At 37.2% G+C, this 16,579-nt stretch overlaps 1 protein-coding gene across 1 annotated transcript in view; it reads right to left on the reverse strand.

The window, feature by feature from the left end:
- Positions 1–16,579, reverse strand: part of DCHS2 (dachsous cadherin-related 2) — a 314,696-nt gene that overhangs the window by 35,353 nt on the left and 262,764 nt on the right. Inside the window, exons 14-15 of the mRNA XM_036852069.1 lie at positions 10,973–11,086; positions 1,220–1,431 (exon numbers count right to left, since the gene is read on the reverse strand). Coding sequence (XP_036707964.1) covers positions 1,220–1,431; positions 10,973–11,086 — 326 coding nt within the window. The remainder of the gene's footprint in view (positions 1–1,219; positions 1,432–10,972; positions 11,087–16,579) is intronic.

Here is a 16,579-nt window from a genome sequence, read left to right on the forward strand (position 1 = left end):
GAACAAGAGAATGCCTTCACCTCCTCACCTTCCTCTTAAGCATCTCTGTCATGGCTAGAGTAAAGGTGCAGCACTTCTGGAACAGGCTGGAACCTGGAACAATTAGGCTCCAATCATACAAAATAAATGGGCAGAAATAATGTAGGAAATCCCAGGTATCCTGGACCATGTGGGGAGAACAGAGCTAAAACTCCAAGACAGCTGAGCCTCTACTGGTCTTGTTTGCACCATCAGAGGTGAACGTGTGCATCTGAACTGGGCAGGAATCAAAGGAAAGTGTCTTTATATGTTCAGGTGAAGGTAGCTGCACAGTAACCTAGGGGATCATCTGGATCCCTGCCCCCATCTACCCCAGAGAGAAAGTCATGCGGTGCTGGGTCATGGCAGTGGGGTTACAGAAGCCAAAGGGAATGTCCCACTAGGCTGCTGACTGTCAGGATGGGGGTTAATACCCATTTCCTATGCAGATTCCCAAGAGCCTGTAGGTGTTGTAATGTCCAGGTTCTTGAATTCAAAGAATCGGTTCAACCATGAAGGGAAAGGTGAAAATGGGCACCAGTCCCCGAAGCAGGTAGAGTCTATCAAGGATGGGTGGGTTTGGAGCCTGAACAAGAAGACTGCCATGTGAACAGACCCTCTTTTTTCAGAGCATGGGGTTTTCTCCTGAGATAGGGCTGGTCTTGAAACAGCAGATCTATGACTTTCACATGAGACACCTGCAAACCCAAACCAGGGGGCCCTTCCATGTGTCTGTGCTGCTGCCATGCTCATCTGGCTGCAGCTCCACCTGGCAAATGCCTGCTCGCCCTTTAAGACTGAGTGCAAACCTTGTTCTTCATGAAGACTGATGCTCTCCTCCAGGAACAGTCTGTGCCTCCTCTTTTCTCTCATGACATTCAACATACACTTCTATTATAACATTAGTGATTTGCATTTAAATTGTATACTTAGTCTTCTGACTTCCCCACTGAATTGTACACGTGTGTAAGGTGAGCTGCTTTATGTGCCCCTCTAGATTCCCTGCTAGTGTTCTACGGGGGCCCTAGAGAAAGCAGGTGGGTCTAACTGAGCATGAAATGGATGGGGGAAGGAGAGTGAGCTCAGAAACTCCAGACTTCCTTCAACCTAAAGTTCCATACAGTGCATCAAATATTGTATATGCCAAGGAAAGATTTAAAATTTAATTCACACTCCCCCACACACAACACATTTCTGTTACCTGTATGATGTGATCATTGTAGAACTGGCCCTCAGACACTGATACTTGGTAAATGCTTTGCCCAAAGCACGGTGGATGATCATTCACATCTTTGATGAAGACTGCTACTTTGCTGTAGGCTCTATGCCCCCTACTTTCAGCTAAAACGATGAGCTGAACTTCATTTCTGACTTCAAAATCCAGAAACTTGGGTTCTTGCACAGTGAGTTCTCCTATTTTTATTTCCAGAGAGAGAGAAAAAAAAAAAGGACAATTATTTTATTTAAAAAGTCTCAAATCACCTTTGACCCATACACTCACATGCTTACCTGTCGCTCAACTCCTCCCACTGGCTGGGCCCCCTTTCATAGTGCCCGGCGTCATTGTGAAAAAAGATGAGAACAGGCAGACATTTACATGGTTCAAACATGTAGGAGGGAAAGAAGCCATGAATATCTGAAATCTGGGCGCTCTCTCTTAAGTCATCCTTCCGTCTCCGTATTTAGCCCATGTCTGCAAAGTCTGCCTTTCAAACATCTCCTGAATCCACCCTCTCCATCTCCCTGCTGCTGCCCTCCTCCAAGCCACCAGCATTTCCCACCTTGTCCCCTGTGTTAGTCTACTTAATTGGCCTCCCCACTCAACCAGTTCCCATTCTGAATTAAATAATAAAAAACAACACTGTGACTGTCCTGCATAAAACCCTTGATTGGCTTCCACAGCAATTATGATGAAGTTCAGCATTTTTAGCCTCCCCAGGACCACCTGCTCCAGCCTCTCCCACCTGAGAAATCTCATTCTTCTCTTTCTCCCCTTTGCTCTGTCTGCTCTGGCTGTAAGACTCATACATGTTCTGTTCCTCAAACGTTCATCTCAGGGTTGTCCTGCAGACTTTTCCATCCATCTGGAATTGTCCCCACTTCTGTGCATCCTCAGGGTTCTTTCCAGACCACCCAGCCCTGTACCATCACCACGTCTGCCCCCAAGAGACTCTCCGAAAGTGCCTGCAGGGCCTTTGCTCACCTATTTCTGCTGAGTTATTCCTCTTGGTTTAGAAGATTCACAAGGTGAGGATGGTTACCTCTTACATCACCATCTCCCAAATCCCTAGCTCAGGGTCTGGCACATGGAAGCACCCAATAATATTTGTTACACCCCCAGGTAACAAGTAGAACCAGGTGAGGGAAACTGAGCCTTGAGGTTTATGCCCTGCACAGGTTTTTCCCCAGACTAAGAAAATTCCTCCCCTGATATAATTCCCTTCTCTAGTTTCTACTCTGTTTTGTTTCTTCCCTTTTACAACTAAATTTCTTACTGAATTTATTGTTATTATTACTCCACTGTCATGATTTACTAAGCTCTTGTTGTCAGAAATTCCATCGAGTGGAGTCTGCTGAAGTGCGTACTGATTTGGAGTTTGAGAAACCTGAAACCAAACCTAAACCCTAGCCCTGGCTGCTTCATTTAGGTAAAGCACCTGGCTCCCCCACTACTAAGCTTGTGACCTGTAGTAAGTGACTCAGCTTCTGTTGAGCTGAGTCTCATCTTCTGTAAAACGGGGATATGAATAATGGCTCCATAGGGTTGCTGGGAGAGTGACACAGTGCATGTGTCTCTCACGCCCTCCATCATCAGATATCGATTTAATACCTGTATAAGCTCTGAATGTAGAAGGAGAACATTTAATAGCTATGGACTATTTGCTCTTCTGGTGGAAGAAGCTGTACAGTTTCTGGAAATATGACCTGGAAGCTACAGTTCTGATTGCTCTATCTGAACCAGTTCCCCTAGAGAACCAACGTAGGCCAAGGAAACTTCAGGCTATCATGTACCTACCTGGATGCTAATAGTAATCATATCTTGTTCTAATAAGTCTAACTTTGGCATTGAGTGTTTTGGGGGGATTTTATTGCTTCTGTTATTAAGAAAAAATAAATATTTATATACTATATGAAGAAATCACTATACTGCCAGATTTAAAACTTCATAAATTCACTTTCATTTATTGTCATCAGATTTAGCTGTCAATTCAGAAAACCAGATTACTTTTACAAACCACTGTCTGATGTTACCAAAACCCCTCTTAGCAAATTTAGAGTAGATTTAAGGATTGGCAGCTGAAGAATCATTAAAATGCATGTTGATGAGCTGCTAATGAAAGAAGATGGTTTTTAGAAGTCTCTGTGGAACAAGGGGTGAGCAGAGAAGCCCCAGTCTAGGTGGACCCAAAGCTCTCATCTGGAGCTCTGTCTCCACCAAACAGGGCATTCAGCTTACTACCATGTTCTGTTACTATTAGTAAAGAAAAATAAAATTGAAACGTGACACTAAATTGCCAGTGTCACTTAGTAGAAAGTGTGCCAATTACAGTGGAGATCAAAGTGGATTTTTAAATAAAAGGCTTGTGTTTAGGCTTTGATAATTGGAATTTTGCACTTAGAATGGATCTGCAGTTCTAATACTTTCCTTGCTTGGTTTTTATTTTTGACATAATAATTGGCACATGTTGTGAAAGTTGTGCAAATAGAAAAGACAATAACCAGTCTGTGAGATGATTCAAGGCTGGCACACCTACTAGATCCACAATTCGCCTTGGATGATCTATGTATATTTTTCTCAGAGACATCGAGGATTTACTGTCACCAGTGAGATGAAAGTACTACTGGGCTCTGTCTAATATATGGGCATAAGTCCATGCTTTCCTTAGACTAAGAGGCTCACAAATACCAACTTTTTGTTCATTCTTATATGTTAGCATACCGGTTATATAATAACTTGAGAAGAAAACTGTAGTAATATTTTCCTTCTCATATATGGACTTGTATAGCTTTTGTCCAAGTTTTAAAGTACACATCAAAATGAGATTTAGATTCTTCAAATACTCAACGTTTGATAGCATAAGCGAGTTACTTCAATTACAAACTGTGCACATGCATATGTATACACCCAAAGCAGAACGTGATAAACATTTATGTTATCCAAAAGCTTTTAAACTCTCTGCTCTAAAGCTACATCCTTGAAACACTGAAAGTTTGATCATTTTGTTTTATGTTAATCTACCAAATAATGGAATGAAAACCACCATCTGTTATTTACATAGACAATGTTAGTCAAATAGTCAAACTCCAAAATTCCTTCTGGTTTAAACAGTGAGTAGTAGATATTTTTAAGTTATAGTGACAAGAAGTTTAGATGCAAAAGTAAACCTGTGGTTTGTGACTATGGAACAGGGCACACTCGGGCACAACTGGACAGAAAACACAGTTCTCATCAGAGAGCCATCTAATCATAACTTACTAAACCAATAACTAATAAAATGGTTTTCTCACATTTTACCCTGAAGAAATGTGACTACAACATTAGAGATCAAGTTTACTGATTTGTCATACATACCAGTTTTCTATTTTAATTGGCATATGTTTTAAAAAATATACATTGATAAAACCCATGTTAGATGCCTTTAGACACAAATTTAATGATTATGTGGCATGAAAGATGAATTTAATATTATAATTAAAGATTCTTAGAAATGTTTCTTGACAAAAGTATGGTAAACTACAGACTGGAACAATCCTCATCATAAAAACAACTAAAATGCTTGATAAATTGTGCGTGGGTGTGTGTGTGTTGAAATGCATTACTGAGTTGCTACAGTAGTAAGGAATCCTCAGAGGAAAAAAAAAATAAATGAAAACAGTAATTCAGGGAGGCAAGCAAGCACTAAAAGCTTGTTTTTGTTCTAAGGGTTTTTAACATAACCTCTTCCTTGAGATTCACTTCTGACAACTGCACAGGGTGTGGAAAACAAGGGAAGAAGCCTGAACCCACAAAAGGTGAAAGATCCAATAGGAAAACCAAAATAAAGCTGTAAACCTAAAGGCTACATATGCTCCAAATTAGTAGTAAATATTAAAAAATAAAAATGAATGCACAGGGCTTCCCTGGTGGTGCAGTGGTTGAGAGTCTGCCTGCCAATGCAGGGGACACGGGTTCAAGCCCTGGTCTGGGAAGATCCCGCATGCCGCGGAGCAACTAGGCCCATGAGCCACAATTACTGAGCCTGCGCGTCTGGAGCCTGTGCTCCGCAACAAGAGAGGCCGCGATAGTGAGAAGCCCGCGCACCGCGATGAAGAGTGGCCCCCGCTTGCCACAACTAGAGAAAGCCCTCGCACAGAAATGAAGACCCAACACAGCCATAAATAAATAATTTTTTTTTAAAAATGAATGCACAGAAAATTGCTTTTCTTGACCTTGATGTTAGTTGAAAGAGAGAAAAAGTCTCTGCTGAGAATTCATTAACTTAAGCCTGAATTTATGGTAGCTATACTATCATAGGTATATAGTTTTTTAAATTCCCCAAAATTAATGTAAGCCATTACATCAGCTTTGCTTGATGAGTGTCTAGGTGATTTGCAGAATCAAAAACACATCCTCCCTTGAGGGAACAAATTCAACCCAGGCTTCAAAGAATCCTCAGAGAAAAAGTTTCCAGGACAATGGAGTAGCTTATAGTTAACAAGCACAAAAATCACAGAGAAGCAAGGCACCATGAATGACAGCCAGCAAATCCATAGATAGCAGAATAAAGCTTCAAAGACTTAAGATGCAGAAATTATTGGACACAAAATATGTAATTATTAAATATTTAAATATATAAAAAAGAAGGTTGGAAGCATTAGCAAGGAACAAAATGTTATTTTCTTAAAAGACCAAAAAGAGTTGAAAAAGAACCCAAGATTACCTCTGGAAATGAAAAATATAGTTCCTTAGGCGGAAGAGAAGAGGCACATAGAGATGAAAAATTTGAAAAAGATGTAGGAGAGAGTGATATGACCCCAATATTTGTCTAACTGGAGTTCCAAAAAAAGGTACAAATAAGTGATATTTAGATCAACAGCTGACTTCTTAATGCAACAAGTGGAAACCAGAAGACAGTAAGGTAATATCTTAAATATGATAAGAGAAAATAACTGTGAACCTGGAATTCTAAACCCAGCAAAAATATCTCTTAAAAACAAGTATTCAAGACTTTTTTAGACAACTAAAATCTGAGAGAGTTTACTGCAACAGACTCTCACAAAAGGATGTATTTTAGGTAGAAGTAAAATTATTCCAGAGGAAAGTCTGAGATGGAAGAAAGAACAGTTAGCAAAGAGAGTAGCAAAGAAGCAGGTACATTTAAAATATTAATAATGCCTAATTTGAAAGAACTAAAATTGTGGTCAAAAAATCTTATAAATTGGAAAAGGGATATAGAAGATAAAGAATTCTAAGTCTCATATATTATTTAGGAGCACGATATTGATTAATGTTAGGCTTTAATTGTAGATGTCAAAATAGCTAGGCTAACCACTAAAAGAAAGAAAAAACTATATAACTTCCAACAAACAGAGAAAAATGGTCATTCTCAGATGATTGTATATGTTGAATGTTCAGAAAAGTATCAGAATCAATAAGAGTTTACAAGTTTGCTAGATACAAAATCAAAATATAAAAGCTAATTTCAAGTGTACACACCAACACTGTCAGAAAAAGCATTTTTGGGGACTTCCCTGGCAGTCCAGTGGTTAAGACTTCACCTTCCAGTGCAGGGGGCGCAGCTTCAACCCCTGGTCGGGGAGCTAAGATCCCACATGCCTTGCGGACAAAAAACCAAAACATGAAACGGAAGCAATATAGTAACAAATTCAATAAAGACTTTAAAAATGGTCCCTATCAAAAAAATCTTTAAAAAAAATAGAAAAAGCATTATTTTCATTTACCTCAGCAAGAAGAAGTATAAAATATTTAGACTAAATCTAGCAAGAAATATGCTATAGAAAAAACTTTATTACAATTATTAAAGAAACAGTAATTTTATTAAATTATTAACAAATAATTGGTGTGATTTTCCATATTATTCCTGGATTAGAAGATAATACTGTAAAGATACACATTTTCCTCAAACTGATACTTAGAATTAATATAATTCCAGTAAAAATTCCAACAACCTAAATGTCCATTGGTGGATGAATGGATAAAGAAAATGTGGTGTATACCTACAATGACAGATTATTCAGCCTTAACAAAGAACATCCTGCCATATACGATCTGGGTGAACCTTGAGGACATATGTTTAGTGAAATATGCCAGTCACAGAAAAAAGAAATATTACTTGATTCCCCTTATGTGAGGTATCAAAAGTAGTCAAATTCAGAAGCAGAGAGTAGAATGGTGGTTGCCAGGGGTAGGGGCAGGGAAAACAGGGAGTTGCTGGTTAGTGGGAAATGAAGCCTCAGTTATGCAAGATGAGCAGTTTCTAGAGCTCTGCTGCACAGTGCCATGCCTATGGTTAACATACAGTTTTGTGCACTTAAAATGTGTTAAGAGAGTAGATCTCATGTTAAATGTCAAGAAAAGTTTTCGTAGATGATTATTACCTACAATGCATAGCTATGCAGGACTTTGTGAGATTTAAAAGAAGGACAGTTTGTCCTGATGATTAAGTTACTTAAATTCTAGATTGGAGCTATATGATTTTTTTGAGATTTTTTGTTGTTGTTGTTGTTAAGTAGGGTAAGGTTCCACCTGAAATCAAATGTGTATGTCATAGTTATATGGGTTACATGCATGAAGGTGTGAACAGCTGTATATAATCCCAAAATTCATGAATAAATATCCTTTCCATGGAAAAACAATCCCAATAGGCATGTGTGTGTGTGTAAAACTTAACAAGTGGATACAATGCTTTATATTAGAGCCAGATAGACAATAACAGCTAATATACTCATGAGAAAGAATATGAAGATGGGGTAAATATTGTGGGGTTGCTGCTTCCCTGATATGAAGATTTATAAAGCAAATGTAATTAAGACAGTGTGGTGTCAGTGTGTGGATAGACAAAAAGAAGAATGGAAAAGAGTCGAGAATCCAGTAGAGTCAGGAAACATGATGTATGACCATGCTGGTACTGCAGATCACAGGGTAATAAGGCCATTGGAATAACTGGGAGTCCTGGTTGAAAAACAAGAAAGGAAAAGGAAAGGAGAGAAGAAGAGAGGAGAGGAGAGAAGAGGAGAGGAGAGGAGAAGAGAGGAAAAGAAAAAAAGAAAAGCTATCTCTAACTCACGTAAAACACAAAAATCATTCCTAGATGCACTAAAGATGTAAATGTGAAACACAGGAAAATTATAAAAATTTTAAAAGACAATATAAGAATATCTTCATGATCTCAGGGTGAGGAAGAATTTCTTAAACAGCCTACAAAAGAGGCAAATCATAAAATAAGACTGATTCATTCTAACGTTAAACTCAAAATGTGCCTTAATGAGAGTGAAAGACAAGTCACAAATTACAAAAATAAAAAATTGTAACAAAAAACAAAGGATAAACACTAATAAAATATATTAAAAATCCTTACACTTCAGCAAGAAAAACACAAACAACTTAGCAGAAAAACAGGCAAAAGATATCAATATGCATTTCACACAGAAGAAAACAGAAATAGTCAATAAACTATAAAAAAATGCTCAAATATATTCGTACTAAGGGAAATGTAAGTTATAGGCACAGTGGGATAACATTTCACACCCACCAGATTGGCAATAGAAAGTAGGACATGAACAACTGTGACAGTTCTCATTCAATGCTGGTGGAATGTAAAGTCGGAGGAACCACTTCATAACACAATTTGGCACTATCTGTATAGCTGAACATAGGCACCCTCTGAGATACATGCCCAACCTACACTCTAGGGCCTACAGAACTCCTTACATGTGCACCAGAAGACACATACAAGATTGTTCATTATATCCCCAGACAGAGAAACCTTGCTGTCCATCAACAGCACATTGATAAATAAGTTGTGATATAGACTTACAATAGAATACCATAAAGCAATGAAAATTAAAGAACCCAGCTACACACATTAACATGGGTGATTCTAACTTGCATTTTAAAAACTTACTATCAATGGAATACATAGAGTATGAATCCATTTATGTAAATTTAAAAGCAAATCAATGCTTTTACTATATTCCTATTTGTAGGAATACATTTACTGTAAGTCACAATGGGATGATTATCCTTGAAGTCTGGGCATTAATCAGCCTGGGGCAGTGAAGAGAAAAGATGCAATCACAAAAGGGCCCAAAGGGAGCATCGGTGATAATGGTGGTGTTCTATTTTATAGCCTTGGCAGCAGGTACATATCATTCTTTGCTATTCTTCCTTAATGTGTTCATAATGGCTTATGCACTACACATCATAGTAAAAATGTTGAGCAAAAAATTAAGCCATAGAGGAGTTCATTCAACATAATTCTATTATGATGTTTAAATCAAAGTAAAACTAAATAATGCATTTTTTAGGGATTCAAATTGGGTGGGAAAATTATAATGAAAAAAAAGCAGGGATCAATACCAAATTCAGATTACTGATTTGCCAATGACCTCTGGGGTGAAATAAAACAGATGTGAGAGGGAAAGGACACACAGGGGCTTCCTGAGGTTCTAGCAATGTCTCATCTCTGGAGATGGGTGGCAAAGACATGGGCTTTTATTTTACTACTGTCCATTAAAACAGTTGTATACCTCAACATATCATCTTGTAGCTATTTCACAATAAAATTTTGAAATACATTTCAACTTAAATAAATGACTACTTAATTAAAAAATAAAGAGTTTTCTATGGATGACCTATTTGAACTAACCCTAGGCATATTTTATCTGCATTTTAATGAGAGACTATAGAAAATACGGCCAAACCTGGGCCATGTTAGGTGTGTGATGGTGGAAGGATTTGGGTGACCTGGGAAAATGTGCATACTCTGATATTCACCTTCTTCCTCAACGTTCTAATCTCAGCTCCTTTCCCAGAACCCTCAGACACCGACTGCTAGAAACTTAAGGCTTGGTGGTGTTTGCAAATGGCCTTCTTGCCAACAGGCTTCCTGCATCACCCTTTAACCAAATGATAGGGTGAAGAGATGAAGACATCTTGCAGGCTACCTTAGAGAGGTTGCTGAGCAAAGGCTGCATGGACCAAAAACTCGTAACGCTATCCGGATGAGAAGGCTTTTGCTTAAGAAATGAGCCCTCTCAATTCTTCCCATGTGCACATAGTATGGATTAAATAAGGCGGTTGTATGGTAATATAGAAATTATTAAAAACATTCTTCTTGAGGTTGACAACGAAGCAGTAGATATATATCCACTACATAGTTGTTAGTTAAAAAAAGTATGTTCCAAATAATCAATTGGTATTCATTTAAAGCACAACAAAGGTCTTATTAAAGCTAAATTTAATACATGCTGTATTTGGAAGTAATTTCTTTACCACCACATAGAAACCTTTCCAGCCATCTTTTTTTGTTGCACTGTTGACATTAAGTGGCGAATCAGAAGAATCTCTGATGAAAATTTCCTAAGGCTACACATGTGTGCTTATTTTCAATTCAAACCCATTCTCACTGATCTCCCTACTACATCTCCAATTCTCCCAAACGGGTAGGTAAATCATAAGTAGAAACCATGTTATCATCAAACAACAAGTAGGGTAGGATAGGTACTGTTTAATTTAGAAATGTGAATAGAATTCTTAAGGAGTACATATAAACAAATAGTTCTTGATTTCTCATCAGCCAGCATAAAAAACTCTTTGTTGTTTACCTTTTAAATTATTTACCTCTAACAATTTCTACCTTTCAAATTTTGAGTTTTCTTTGCAGAAGTATGTCGTATTAGTAACATTAAGTGGAGCAGAAAATAAAGCTATTAGAAGGTAGAGAAGGATTACCTGAGTTGGAGCACAAGGAAAAAACTCCATCTTCATTTCCACTAAAAATTGAATATTTAATGTTGTCCCGAACTGAGTCAGTAGCAAAAGCTTTTATAGTCACAATAGAAGTACCTGTAAAAATTAGGTAAAAAAAAAAGAGCTTTAGGAAAATAAAATTCAGGAAAAACAAGAGCAAACACTGAGTGGTTATTATTTGCCTACTATATTTTCACTTGTCATTCAGTCAATGATTATTTATTGAGTGTCTTCAAAAAGCCAAGCCCCATGCTAGGTGTTGGGGATATAGCAACAAACAAGGTAGAAAAGATCTCTGTCTTCTTGATGGTTATTAACTGATGGAAGGAGATGAACGATAAGCCATTAAAGAAATACATAATCAAGGTAGATTTCAGATATGCTAAGTTCCCTGAAAAGAAATAAACAAGGTTATGTGATATAAAATATTTTTTCTGCCGGGAGGCGGATACCCCTTTGCAGAGGTCTCAGAGGAATGACATTCCAATTGAACTTTGAAACATGAGAAGCCATAGAAAGAGTGGAAAAAAAGGATTCTAGGAGAAAGAAGAGCAGCACAGAGGCCCTGGGCTGGGAGAGGGCTTGGTTTGGTGAGGCACAGTGCGTAGGGGAAATGTGGATGGTGAAGACAGTGTCGAGGTGGGAGGGACTAGATTTTACTCTAAGTGTAATGGGAAGATATAGAAGCATTTAAAGGAAATGAGTAAAATCATCTGATTTACTTTAAAAAGGCATCAATCTCACTGCTGTCTGGACAACAAGGAGCTATAAGAAAGGAAAAGAAATACTGCAATAGACCATGCAAGAGACAACAACCTAGGATGGGGGGGGGGGATGAAAAGAGGGGACAAATTAAAGACATATGCTGACACATTTCCCTGAACATTGCATGGGATGTGGGAAAGGAGGTAACAAGGGTATAAATATAAGAAATCTTCCTTTAACCAGTTTACAGTAAACTTGTAGGTAAAAGCAACCCAACTAGAAAGTAACCAAGGTCTTAACTGCATGATACAGATTCATTCAAGAATTATTAAGCTAGGGCAGGGGCAGTAAAGAGATAACTTCAAGGGAAAAACAGCAATTGATTTAGGGGTAGGAATTAGAGAAGAAAGAAGGAAGTCATGTCAGTTTCTAGGAAACAGACTGATTACCAGCATAAGAGAAGAATTAGCAAGGACTTACAGAGATAATAAGACAATTGGTATGATTAGAACTGCAATTTCACTGGGAGGATTTTCAAGAATCCATCTGGGCCCCAAGTTAGCACCTTGTCGTCTTTGTTTATAATATCTTATGCCTTTTGCTGCTCACCCCTGCTTTGCTTCCTGTCTTGGTTGTCCACTTGTCTCCCTCCTATGACTGCCTGTCCTGTTTTATTTTTAAGTATTTTTATTTAATCAACTTTATTATGGTAAAACTTACAATAATATACACATAGTTTAAGTATATAGTTCTATATACTACACATGCCTATATACGACTATACACACCTGTAACAGCTATACACACCTGTGTAGCCACGATCACGATCAAGATGTAGAATATTTCTATCACTTCAAAAAGTTCTTTCAGACCCTTGGACAGTCTACATTTGTTTATCCATTACTTACATATGGGCATTTGGGTTGTTTTCAGTATGGGGCTTATGAATAAAGTTGCTATCAACATTCATGTAAAAGGGTTTGATGGCCACATGTCTTCATTCCTGAGGGGTAAACACCTACAGTAAGTGTATGTTTAACCTGTATACACTATTAACTGCCAAACTATTTTCCAAAGTGGCTGTACAATTTTATTTATTTATTTATTTATTTATTTATTTATTTATTTATTTATTTATTATTGATGTATAGTTGATTTATAATGTTGTGTTAGTTTCTGGTGTATAGCAAAGTGATTCACTTATCCATATGTATACATAATCTTTTTTCATATTCTTTTCCATTATGCTTTATCACAGGATATTGAATATAGTTCCCTGTGCTATACAGTAAGATCTTGTTTTTTACTGTGGTTGTACTACTTTACATTCCTGCTAGCAACATATGGGAATTCCAGTTGCTCTACATCCACTGGTATTGTCAGTCTTTTTAATTTTGGTCATCCAAGTGGATGTGTAGTGGTGTCTCACTGTGGATTTAATTTTAACCTCCCTAATGTCTGATAATGTTGAGCATCTTTTCATGTGCTTATTGGCCATTTCCAGTCCCCTTTTTAGTTCATCTTTGTACTTTGCCTTCTTGTTCTCTATTTACCCACAACTTCTGATAATTTACTCATCCTGACCCTCTTGTCTTAGGTCTATAACTTATGGCATCTACTTTAGACTCCCACTCTGGCAATGACCCTGCCTCTCCTCTTAACTTTCATCCTGACCTATAGGATGCTGCCTACTGGCAAAGGCATGTTGCACTGAGTGGGAGAGATGGGAATGAGGTGGATTCTGTAGGAAGCTCTCTGACTGCTGAGTATGTTTCACTGGGGGCCTGATATAAGATGGTGTCAGCAAGGCACCAGAGGAAAAGTGAAAGGAAATAGGCACCAGAGATGTACATATCAGAGCTCATTAGCTCAGACGCTTTTTGGTAAAAGCAAGAAGTATGGACATATGTAGGAGCTAGATGGGTGGAGGAGGCCAGAGATTGCCTGATGAGACTAAGGCACTCAGCTTTAACTTATTACTGCCAGCAGGGAAAGCAGGCTTCAGGATAATGGGGATTCTGGTCTTTTCAAGAGAAGGTCAAAAATTGATATTTATTTTCATGTGAAATCTCCCAATTCCCAAATGTCAGAAAATATTTAACTTAGGGTGAAAAATAAGCCACCACCTGGGTTGAACGAAATATTGCTGTGGCTTGACTACAGTCCTGTGTCTGGCCATTTACCATTTCTGATAGAGAAGATGAATTTCTCCTTTTTTGTTACCAGCCCTTCTAACTCTTAGATGGTGGTACTTATTTGTCACTCATGAACTTGTTCAGAACACACTTGAAGACTGATCTTACCTCTCTGCTAAAATTGAACTAAATTCCATAAGAGCAGAAGAGCTTTTCTATATATTTGTATTCTATATATTTCTATAAATCTAGATTAGTTTTGCCTCTAATGTTTCATGTACTTACAAATCATACAATAACTGTCTTCTTTGCCTTAGCACACATTTTTGAGAATCAAGCGTGTTGTTGTGTGTATCAAATGTTTGCTGCTTTATATGTTTCAAATGAAGAAACAAGATAAAACTCCAGAAAAACAACGAACTGAAGTGGTGATAAGCAATCTACCTGATAAAGAGTTCAAGATAAAAATCATAAAGATGCTCAAAGAATTTGGGAGAAAAATGGATGAACACAGAAGTTTAACAAACAGTTTGAAAATTTAAAAAAGAACCAAAAGGAGATGAATACAATAACTGAAATTAAAAATTCACTGGAAAAAAAATTCACTAGAATAAATCAACAGTAGATTAGATGATACAGAGGAATGGATCACTGACCTGGAAGACAGAGTATCAGAAATCCCTCAAGTTGAACTGAAAAAAAAAAAAAAAAAGGATAAAAAAATGAAGATAGTTTGAGACCTCTGGGACAACATCAATATTAACATTCACATTATAGGGGTCCCAGAAGAAAAGAGAGAAAGAAAGGACATATTTGAAGACAAAAAAACTGAAGATGTCCCTAACCTGGGAAAGGAAACACACCTCCAGGTCCAGGAAGCACAGAGAGTCCCAAACAGGATCAACACTAAAGAGACGACACTAAGATACATTGTTATTAAAATGTCAAAAATTAAAGATAAAGAGAGAATATTAAAAGCAGCAAGGGAAAATCAATAAGTTACATACCATGGAATCCCATAAGGCTATCAGCTGACTTTTCAGCAGAAGCTCTGTAGGCCAGAAGGGAGTGGCATGATATAGTTAAAATGATGAAAGAGAAAGACTTACAACCAAGAACACTCTACTCAGCAGTCTCATTCAGACTTGAAGGAAAGATCAAACGTTTTACAGATGAGCAAAAGCTAAAAGAGTTCAGCACCAGGAATCCAACCTTCTAAGATATGGTAAAGGCACTTCTCTAAGCAGAAAAGAAAAGGCCACAACTAGAAATATTAAAGTTACAAAAGGAAAAATTTCACTGGTAAAGGCAAATATAAGTAAAGGTAGTAGATCAACCCCTTATAAAGCTAGTATGGAGGCTAAAAGACAAAAGTAGTCAAATCATCTACATCCACAATAAGTAGTTAAGGGATACACAAAAGAGAAAGATGTAAAATATGATGTCAAAAACAGTAAATGTTGTGGAGTCAAAATGTAGGGTTGTTAAAATGTATTTAAACTAAGAGTTCAGCAACTTAAAATAATTATATATATATGTGTGTGTGTGTGTGTGTGTGTGTGTGTGTGTGTGTGTGATTTATATACATAGCTATATATAAACCACAAACCAAAAATCTATAACAGATACAACACAAAACAGAGAAAGGAATCCAAATATAACACTAAGACAGTCATCACAAGGGCAGAGAGCAAAAAGAAAAAAGGAACAGAAAGAACTACAAAAACAACCCCCAAACAATTAACAAAATGGCAATAAGACATACCAATCAATAATTACTTTAAATGTAAATGGACTAAATGCTCCAATCAAAGACATAGAGTGGCTGAATGAATATAAAAGAAGACCCAAATATATTCTGCCTACAAGAGACCTGCTTCAATCTAAAGACACACATAGATTGAAAGTAAGGGTATGGAAAAAAGGATTACATGCAAATGAAAATGAAATGAAAGCCAGGGTAGCAGTACTTTATATCAGACAAAATAGGTTTTAAAACAAAAACAGTAATAAGAGACAAAGAGGGACATTACAGAATGATAAAATGATTATTCCAAGAAGATATAACAGTTGTAAATATATATGCACCTAAAATAGGAGCACCTAAATATGTAAAGGAAATATTAACAGACATAAAAGGAGTAATTGACAGTAATACAATAATAGTAGCAGACTTTAACACCCAATTTACCTCAATAGAGAGACCATCCAGACAGAAAATCAACAAGGATATACCAGCCTTAAGCAACACATTAGACCAGGTAGACTTAATAGATATGTATAGAACATTCCACACCAAAGCAGCAGAATACACATTATTTTCAAGTGCTCATAAATAGATGAATGGATAGAGAAGATGTGGTATATATGTGCAATGGAATATTGCTCAGCCTTAAAAAGAAGGAAATCTTTCCAGTTGTGACAATATGGATGGAAATAAGTCAGGCAGAGACAGACAAGTATTATAGGATTTCACTTACATGTGGAATCTAAAAAATAAAACAAATGAACAAACATAACCAACAGAAACTGAATCATAGATACATACAAAGAACAAACAGGTGGTTGCCAGAAGGGAGGAGAGAAATAGGTAAGGGAGATTACAAGGTACAAATTTCAGATACAAAATAAATGAGTCATGAGTTTGAAATGTACAGTGTGGGGAATATAGTCAATAATTATGTAATATCTTTGTATGGTGACAGATGACAACTAGAATTATAATGGTGATAATTTTGAAATGTATAGA

Source organism: Balaenoptera musculus, chromosome 5, assembly GCF_009873245.2.
Source record: "Balaenoptera musculus isolate JJ_BM4_2016_0621 chromosome 5, mBalMus1.pri.v3, whole genome shotgun sequence".
In the NCBI taxonomy this organism is placed as follows: domain Eukaryota; kingdom Metazoa; phylum Chordata; class Mammalia; order Artiodactyla; family Balaenopteridae; genus Balaenoptera; species Balaenoptera musculus.